Below are 9,788 nucleotides of genomic sequence, written 5' to 3'. Positions count from 1 at the left end.
GCTCCCGACCCGCCTGCCGCTGCCCCGCCGGCTCTCCCCGGAGCAGGGGCCCCGCGGCCCCCTGAGGCGCCGCCTCTTGAGCCGTTTGGTCTCCGTAGCCTCTCCGGAGAGGAAGCCAGCGGCGTCTCTGAACTGGTACCGTCCCGCGGTGGAGAGAGGGGCTGTGTGGTACCCTCACGAAAGGTTGCGTAGAAAGCCTGAACGTTGTTCGTGTTATAATTATGGTGCTGACTCGAGCTGAAGATGCCTGACGGTTGGGAGTCACAGACCCACTGGGGCAATGCGTGATCCAGTACGGCGTGACAGGGGGAAAAAGCGAAGGACCTATCAAGTGAGGACGATGTTGATGCCTGTCTGACGGTCAGCAGTGTGTGCTTAGTGCTGCTGTTCAGGATGAATAGGAAGAAAGGAGACAAAGGATTTGAGAGCCCAAGACCATATAAATTATAAGTATCCATTTTTTTCAGAATTGTTATACTTTGACCAAATGTGCATTTGAAACAGACCACAGGCTGATCAGTAGTTATCCACCTGATAGAAGGCTGGAACTATAGTTTGCAGTGGAGCTTGTCCTCAGAAAATATATGTTGTAGATACTGTATTGTTTAATGTCATGGCCAGTGAACTCTGTCAACCATGCAATCTCTTCTAAAAAAAAAAAAAAAATGCATTGTGCTCTTCAAACCATAGAGAAACTTCCAAACAATATCAGTACTACAGATCATACATCATGTTTCATTCTTAATGTTAGATAGAAGTGTCAAGCCCTGGTCATTTGACATATGGGTTTTTTTACACGTAAAAATGAGTTCAGATCACCCTGAACATATGTGTCAAGCAGCTTTGCTGAGTAAATTAGCGTTTTTACACATTCATTATTTTGATTGTAACCAAGCTGTAATACAGTTGGTTGTTGATTTCAGTGGCTATTTCTGTTTTTATGGTTATACCTCCATGATTTCTCTATAAATCTGTAACACTGGTGTGTTTTAAAATAGAATTACTGCTGTTAGCATATACATTTTAATATTTAGATAATCCGTCATTGAAAACTAGATGTCATCACTTTCTTGTAGAAATTTCTGTGGAACTTACTGAAATGAAGCAGTAATTTTTTTAGTGCACAAGTGTGTTAGTGTGTGCACGTGATGTGTGACATGGTGTAAAAGTTGAGTTATTATGAGGTTGGAACTTGAGTTATGATTGACAATACTCTGAAGCATGGTGAAGATGCCACATACTACAGAAAGATATAACTTTAACTTTAAAAAGTTGGAATTATTATTTTATCTCCCATTTGTACAGTTTTCTTTACCAAGTGTTCAAGTACATGATTCAAAAATTAAACATACATCTGAACTGTTTAAAATACCTACCTTGATTAATATATATATCACCATTATTTAAAGCAATAAATTCTTATGACAAACTAATTGTAAAAGCACATGCTATACTATATCCTTTTTCATATATAGTACCTGCCTGTGTAAACTGTGTGTGAGAGTCAACTTACCAGGTAAATGTTCTGCCTGTCTCTGACTGCAAATAGTACAGCTGCATGCCACTTCTAATACTGCACATTCTTAAAGTGTTAGACCTTGATTTTATACTATTAGTATAAAATTAGTATTAGTATGTATTCTTACGTATTCTTAGGTGATGTTCAAAAGCTATGTTGTTAGCCTATTGTATTATCAGTAATATTCACACTGCTGCGATACTTTGAATTTATTGAAACTTTTTTGACCTTGTGTAACTTCTATTCATTATTTGGTTTGGACCACTTATGTAAGAGACTTGGATCATCATGAATTCTCCCTATTACAAGTATGTGCTWTATGCAGTATGTCTTCTGCAATATTACCTTTTATACTACTATACTACTATATAACTATACTACTATATGAATATACTACATATATATATACATACTGCATGATCTCTCTGTTTTTCTTTTAACTGAGTTAAAATGTCATTTAAAATGTTGGTGTTTGTCCAAATACCGTGTCACTTATTTTAATTCTTTTTTTTTTCCAGCACGACTCACCAGGTAGTTTGTATCAACAACATAAATTTTCAGAGAAAGTCTGTTGTAGTAAGTATTTTTTCAATAAACTATGAAAGTAGAAATAAAAAGTCTGTATTTTCTTCATGTTTTTAGAGGAAGTAATTACACGCAAGCAGATTATATTCTTCAGCTTCTTTACGTTATTTGCTTTCTAGTCAGCTGCTGCTCATAAGTCTGTCATTCCTTGAAAAGTATCAAATAAAACATCTTGTAATAGTGAACACTTTAACCTTTGTGAGGAAAACCTTTCTTATAAGAAGGTCATTGCATTTTAAGTATTACAAACAATTTGCAGTTCAGAATTAACTCTCAACACACTGTCAGTTGACATAAGGGATAGCGTTACAAAGCTTGTACATAGCTTGTATGTGAGTTTGCTTGGGCTTTGAAGAGACTTCGATGCTTTCAGGCTGGAAGGCTTTGGAGCTCTTTGAATTTAAATATCTGCCTAAATGGATTCTGCTTAGGCTTTAAAAATCATTGTCTCAAGCTCAAATGCCAGAATCTAAAACACGGTGATAGAAGAGGAGGCTGGTAACTTGAAATCTAGTCAGTAAAGGCACATCATTTCCAGAATGTGCTTTTTTTTTTTTACTTGATCATCTTGAAGTTGTTTTTTTAATTTCACAGCTGGGGAAATTCACCTGCTAAATCTATTTTAGGCATCTAAAAGGTAAACACAATTCCCTTTTTAAGTGCAACATTGACATTTGCATTAATTTTCCCTATGATTTTCCTTTGAAGATGTACTAATAAGAACTGATACTTTATATTGTATTTCTTTAATTTGTGAATTGATAAAGATTTTAATAGGTGTTGATTTGTGTTTTCATAGGGTTATGTGGAATTGACAATATTTCCCACAGTTGCAAACCTGAATAGAATCAAATTGAACAGTAAGCAGTGCCGAATTTACAGAGTAAGAGTCAACGATCTAGAAGCAGCTTTCATCTATAATGATCCAACGCTGGAGGTTTGTCACCATGAGTCAAAGCAGTAAGTGATGTGTTTAAAACTCTGCAGATGTAGTGTCTTCTTTTGCTTTGACCATGACTTATTTTATTTTACTGCCAAGTTTTACCTGATGATTTCCTTATGGTAATGTCATTGTCAGTGAGAAACACTTGACTTTAGGTGTGGTGATTTATTTCAGGGAAAGCATTTTGACTATAAATTACAGTATTTATTCTGTTTGTTTTTTTTTTTTTTACTAAAATTTCTTTGTATTGTTTTGCAAGAGTATTAGGAGTTTTTTAAAAAGTACTTTATGGAGGGAAAAAGGTAGTTAGTGCCAGTTGTGCTGTTAGTGCTTTAGGCAGTTGTCCTCCTCATATGTTTTTCCCATGGTAAGAGAGTATCTTTGGCTAAAACATTTCATGTGTGATGGACTTAATGGATGAGTTAAGCTTTCTACACGCAGAGTTTTATACTCTTGCAACCAAATTGTCTTTAAATGAATTATTGTGGCAATAGCATTTGTTTATATTCTTGTACAGATCATTTTAGAGTGGTATTACTACGTTCATCTGAAAGTTGCACAAAAAAGGATTACACTTTGCTTTTGAGTGTTTTTTGGATTTTTTTTTTAATTCCAGTTTGGCAAAATTAGTATAAATTTGTGTAGATTAAGACTATTATGTTCTGATAGGTTTGTCCTGCAAAATGATTTTTATGATTTATGATGCCAGGGTAGGTAGTTTTTGATCCTTCTGATCTTTAAACCTAGGAATATTCAAGCACCATCAAAGGTCTTGAGAAAATTTGCCCCCATTCCCTAACAAGACTGTGTAAGCATTTTTTCTGATTTTTATTAAGTATGTCCAGATAATCTTATATATAATTTGCTTATTACTTCAAAACAAATAATAGGAATAAGGCAAATCATGTGACTATGACAGCTTAACCATTAGACTACTGAAATAAAATGCTTATTAATGTCCTTCAGATATTTGTTGTGTCCCCTTGGAAAGTGATTGCTCTGAGAGATTTGTTAGCTGGAAGGATAGAGAGTGCTCAGTTATCTGCTTCAATGGTGAAATTGCCTTAATTAACTTAAAAGTTTTCAAGCTTTGCTCTTCAGATAACACTACCTCTGTTTGTGATATATTGTGTTTGCCAAAAAGCCAAACTTAGCATATAGGTAAAAATAGAAAATACAGCCCTCTTAGACTTCCACTCAACTAGTTTGGGATTCCTGGCCTTTGGCTTTGTTTGCAGCTATTAAAGTTTTTAGTCTCCTGTTTTATTAGTGCTTATGAGAAAAAAGAAAAAGCAAGCTGATAAATCTTTCTAATGAAGATCAGTAAGATAATGCAGTGAAACTCTATCATTTTTGGGGGAAAGTAATTTTCTTCATTTAACATCCTAGTGATACAGTGGAGCAGCATCCTTTCCCCCTCCCCCCTTTCCTCTTCCATCCTGTTCAAGATCAATGAATGAAATTTGAGGACAATGAATGCAAAGTGAAATACTGTTTCCTACAGGGTGAGAGCAGCCTATGGAATTTACTGCTGCAGGTTTTCATATTGCTATTAGAACTTAATTAAAAAGTCCTTGTATTTCATAACTCTTGTGTTATTCATAGCTATGAAAGACAGAGGTCACCAAATATTCTTCACAAAAAAATAGCAGGCATCTTTTCCTTTATGTCAGAAGTCAAAGACTTACATGTGCTCCAAAGTGTCACAGGAGCTGCTTGTTGTTTCCATTGAAATATCTGGCCATAATTGGGTACTGATTATGATGGTAATTTTGATTAAATACTATATCTGTGCTCTTATGACAGAAATTCTAGGTATCTAAAAACTCTAAAATTAGTACTTCCAAAGGAAGTTCATCAGCGGGTTGCTTCTGCCCTTCTTTACAAGGTTTTGTATAAAAATACCTTCTGGCTTTTGATAATGCTTTTGATTTTGTTAGTGTTGATTTCTAAAAGAATGCATGAAGTATGTAGAAAAAAATTATTAATGTTTAATGAATTCTTCCTTACTTTTACTGTCAAAGATAATATGTTTTAAAGTTCTCTTGCTCTCTCAGTTAGCAGCGAATTACAGTGGTTTTAGATATAGATTCTTCCATTCTTAGTGTAATTATTTCTTTGGGAAGACTTGCTGCAGCATCTGTGGCTTGTGAGGTTATGCTCCCTGCTATAATTGTAGAATCCGCTAGGAAGTAAGGAGTCTAGAATGTAAATGATGATGGTTGCTGTTTAAGGCTTGTAAATGTAGGATAAAGCTGTATTTTCAGTAACTGTGCTTTATAAATAGCCTTTCCAGGATATGAACAATGTTATACTGAGCATTTTGTTACAGAACTTTAAAAGATGAGGTATGCTTTCTAAATGAATGGGGGGGCGGGGAGGAACAGTCTTCGATTGTGGCTTTTGTCCAGTGGGTCAGGAATATCATTCTGAAAAATAGGAAAGTCATCACCAAAAAATGAGAAAAGAGTGAAGGGGTTAAACATACCTTGTTTATGCTGTAAAAATTCTAGCGTGCAAGCAAACATAAGAAAGTTAAAGGAGGATGGAACAATCAAGACTAAAGAAACCTTTATCTAGGAAATTTAAGCAAAGCCAGCAGAATTGATTTCTGTCTCACCATGATGAAGTTTTTACTACTTCTTGGGTGAGAATTTTGTCAGATCAGTTCTGTGTTCTGAATGTCACATTCAGGGTGTTTTCAGGTCAAGTGATACTTGTGTGTTTTATCGTCTCTTATGTGGTCTCCGTCCTTTCACATTTTTCGTGTTACAGAAGGTGGAACAAACTTCAATATTAAATATTCTGTACTTTCATAGAAGTGTACTTTCATACTCTGTACTTTCTGTACTTTCATGTACAATTCATAGAGTTTTACCATGTGTACACAAGGTGGCAGAGAATCCCCCTTAGCTCATACTTTTAAGGAAGGGTTTGAAATCTAGCAAAGACTGCTTCCAGCCTGGAAACAGTGTTGGAGCATGTCTGTTTGGGCCTTGTCTTTGAGTTGTTGTTGTAGAGTGTTACAGCCACCTTCCTCCTTCTTCTCCCCTTTCAAAATTCCTTGCAAAATGTTGCTTTCTCGAAGCTGTACATATAAGGAGAATAGGACTTATTTTTCTGGATTACACAGTTTGTATTTAGATTACTTAGGTAACTACATATATTCCAGCTCCTTTTCAAGTTAAAATGGGCAAAGAAGGTCCCTCTGTTCTCTTAATCCTGTTAGGGTTTTTCCTTAAGCTTGTAAGTTGTTAAATAGCCACAGCAAAAGTTTGGAGTTGCAACACAATGGTGTTGAAGGAGACATAGCTTCAAGGGGGATTTCTGTTTTGATCTGTGATGAGTGAAGTTCAAGATTATTCTGTTGCCTGGATATTTACTTTGTATGTGTGTTCTGAATCCTGTTTTTATGTCTTTGTGATAACTATGGTGCCCGGCTGACAAGCTTATTATTACTCCTCTGTAAAGAAAGATACATTTTTGTAAAGTTAGCTAACATGCACAAATGCCTTCCTGTGCATACTCTGTTCAGTGTAATATTAACTTCGCAGCGTAGACCTGTTCATTCACTAATTCAGCCATGTTTTTTGTTGTTTTTGTTTATTTGAAATCTGTAATTTTAAAATATTAAACAAGATGTTTTGATATCTTCCAGCTTGACTGCTGCTGTAGTTACGAGTAGCAGTAAGCTGTGGAAGAGAGGACGAGATTGATGCGATAGGGTGTATCTTGCAATGTTCTTTCTTCTGAGGTGTCAGCCATCAATCCTTTAGCCTATGCATACCAGAGAAATGATTTGGAAAGTTACTGAAATTATACCAGAGAAAGGTAGAATTAGGAAGGTTACTGCTAGGCTGAGCTGTGTGTTGTTTTGCTACAGTAAATAGCCTTTGTTTCCACTGTTATAGTATTTATGAAATTGTAAATTCATGATACACTGCTTAAAAAAAAAAAAAGGAACAAAGAAGAGAGCTACTTGGAAAAAGAGATGGCAAAACCCTTATTCTTTGGCAAGAAAGAAAATGAGATTTTTTTCAGTGTACCAAAGACTCAAATCTTTGGTTTATTAATATATTGAGTTAGACTCCAAAAACAAGTGCGAATTATAATTCATTATGTTTACTCTTCTACTTAGCTTCCTACCTACATGTGGATCAAGGAACTATTTTGCCAAGTTAATGTTAAATACTGTAAGAAAAAAGCTGTAGAGACTATATGTGGGCTACATAACAGTTAAGTAGCAGTGCTGCAGTTAATATTGAGAGATGCTATAGCAATTTGACATGGAGATGTTTGTAAGCAAAGGGTAATTAAAAAAAAAAAAGAAAAAAGGTCTCTGCAGGATGAAACACACTTCCAGTCAGTCAACAGCACTCATCTGGGCTGTAGTGATCAGTGTTTTGGGGTGAATTCTGATAATAAAATGCGTCTCTGCCAGGAAAAAAAAAAAAGAATGCATATTGTTCTTTCATTGTTAATCTACACTTACTGTTAGAAAAAATTGGCTTTATTTCTTGAGCTGTAGCTTTTAGCTCATGCTAAGTTTTTGTTAAAACAGCCATATCCACTTTATTGAGAATAGTTCAACCTGCAAAAAGATTACTGTCTGGTACTAAGCCTCTAATTTAGTCTTTTTATACTGAATCACCCATTTGAATTGGACCACTTCACGCTGAATGAAATATCAGAATAGACTGTTTCCCTTAAAATGTTAAGCCCAGCAGAGTCTACCTTTCTTTCTATAAAATCATAACCTTTTCCTATCTGTGAACTGTTGATATTTAAAGTGTAACCACAAGCTCACCAAAATCCACAAACTGGAGCAAATTCTTACTGATGTTTTGGAAAGGGATCCCCTACCAGTGAATTCCCAGATCATGTGTACATTAAAATGAAAAACCTTGGGACTTCAGAGCCAAAACAGAAGTCTTATTGTTTTCTATTGATGGTTTCTTCGATTACTGAGATATTTTCAGTCATGCAGTCATTTTTTAAGACTGTTTTTCAAATGGTATTTGCCTTCCTAGTATGCCATTTCAAGACAGCTTAAAGCAACATCCCCTGGGGTGGTTGTGGTCCCACTGACACTCTTCCTTGCATCCATACTAGAACTCCTCTGACCCCTCAATAAGTCATATTAAGAGCTAAACTACCTGAAAGCCAGGTCTGCCAAAAAAAGACTTTTTCTTCTTTCATTTACAGCTTTCAGCTGCATCACTGTAGGTTCAGATGAACAGTAGTCTCCTGAATGAGGGAATATGTGGCTGAGACTAGGGGATGGTACAACAGGTCCAAGTTAGGTTGGTTTGAATTGTCCTGGAGTTGTACACTAAGTTACTTCAGTGTGCTGTTCACAAGCTCATTCTCTGCAGCACAACATGCTTTTAAAACTTTTTGGTATCATATCTTATCTTTAGGTGCACTTCAGCTATGGACAAGGATAAAGTGATCATGTATTAAAACCTGGGATTTTGGAGTTTCTATACTCATATGCTCCAATCTACTATTAACGTTCCATTTTCAGAAGCTTCCAAGCAAAGTAGGCAGGTTTACTGCTCCTGACATTCCCAGTCTTGGTAGTGGTGCCAGGGAATGTGCACGCTGTTATTGCCAAAGATCAAGAACTGCATGAAAATGTTCTCAATATATTTCAGTGTTTTAGTTAAGTCTCAGATGGGGAAGGCTAGGAATATAAGCACTGAGTTTGGCATACCTAGACTTTTTGGGATCCTGGCATGGTTAATTACCCTTCATCCTTTCAAGTAAGGTACTGTAAATTGAGTTGAATGCTGTTTTCTCTGTGGGTGGTGAATAGTGAATGGTTAGAAGAAAGAAAGTAAAATTCTGAAATGAGATCATGTCTGCTTTGGGTGGACTTTAGATTCCATGGCCCTCTGAGGAAGAAAGGACCCACAGCGAAAAGGTAGCGTGCTCCATGGGGGTGCAATACGCTGCAGATGGCTTTACCCTTTATTGCAGCTGTGGCTGGATCCACAGTGGTTGGGTTCACCAGTGGCACAGTTAAATATTCTGGGTAGTTCTGGAAAAAAATGGTGATGAGTAATTCAAAACACTTTCTCTTCGGGACAGAATTGTGCAAGCTTTTGAAGAACTACATGTGTTAGAGGATTAGAATTGAGAAGAGTGTTGTGTCCATGTTTTACAAAGTTTAAAAATCCTTTTGAAAGACTGTAAAAGCTATAAAGATGCAAAGGCAAGGATATTTTCAAACTTGCCTGGTCAATCTTTCAGTATCCAAATGCTCTTTAGAGCGAAAGTTGAGAAGTTGCCATCCCTCTGATAACTCCTGTAATTGCTGACACATTCATGTTCCTGTTCCTTTCAGGGAAAAAAAAATTAAGAATAAATCATAACTCAAGTAATGTTTTTACTTTGTAATGAAATGTGTAGTCAATAACAGCTAATATTTAGTAACTTGAACAGCTCAAACTTGATTACAAGAATCTGTGTAAGCATCCTAAATAAAAGGAATGCATAGAAATGATGGTAACAATTTTTTAGTTTGTTTCTAGGTACTAAAAATAAAATATTTGTATATATATTTTTTGTGGATTAAAGCCAAAACTCTAGCATCTAAAATTTTATATGACATATAAAAGAGCATGAAATAAAACTATTCCTATCCATCAAGCAAAGAGGGGGGAAAAATCTCAGCACTTGGTTGAACATTCATCATGAAACTCTGTATAGAAATCATATAACTTTAAAAGTTGCTTT

General features: G+C 35.8%; 1 protein-coding gene across 3 annotated transcripts in view; it reads left to right on the top strand.

Moving 5' to 3' along the window:
- Positions 1–9,788, top strand: part of TAF2 (TATA-box binding protein associated factor 2) — a 60,218-nt gene continuing 50,430 nt past the window's right edge. For 2 of the 3 annotated variants that reach the window (XM_026055683.1, XM_026055681.1), the window contains exons 1-3: positions 1–446; positions 2,041–2,095; positions 2,904–3,064. In XM_026055683.1, coding sequence (XP_025911468.1) covers positions 394–446; positions 2,041–2,095; positions 2,904–3,064 — 269 coding nt within the window. In that variant the 5' untranslated portion in view covers positions 1–393. The other variant, XM_026055682.1, reaches the window with a different exon arrangement.

The sequence above is a fragment of the Apteryx rowi genome, unplaced genomic scaffold (genome assembly GCF_003343035.1).
Source record: "Apteryx rowi isolate R43461 unplaced genomic scaffold, aptRow1 scaffold_125, whole genome shotgun sequence".
Taxonomy (NCBI): domain Eukaryota; kingdom Metazoa; phylum Chordata; class Aves; order Apterygiformes; family Apterygidae; genus Apteryx; species Apteryx rowi.
This window is presented reverse-complemented; position numbering and strand designations above follow the sequence as displayed.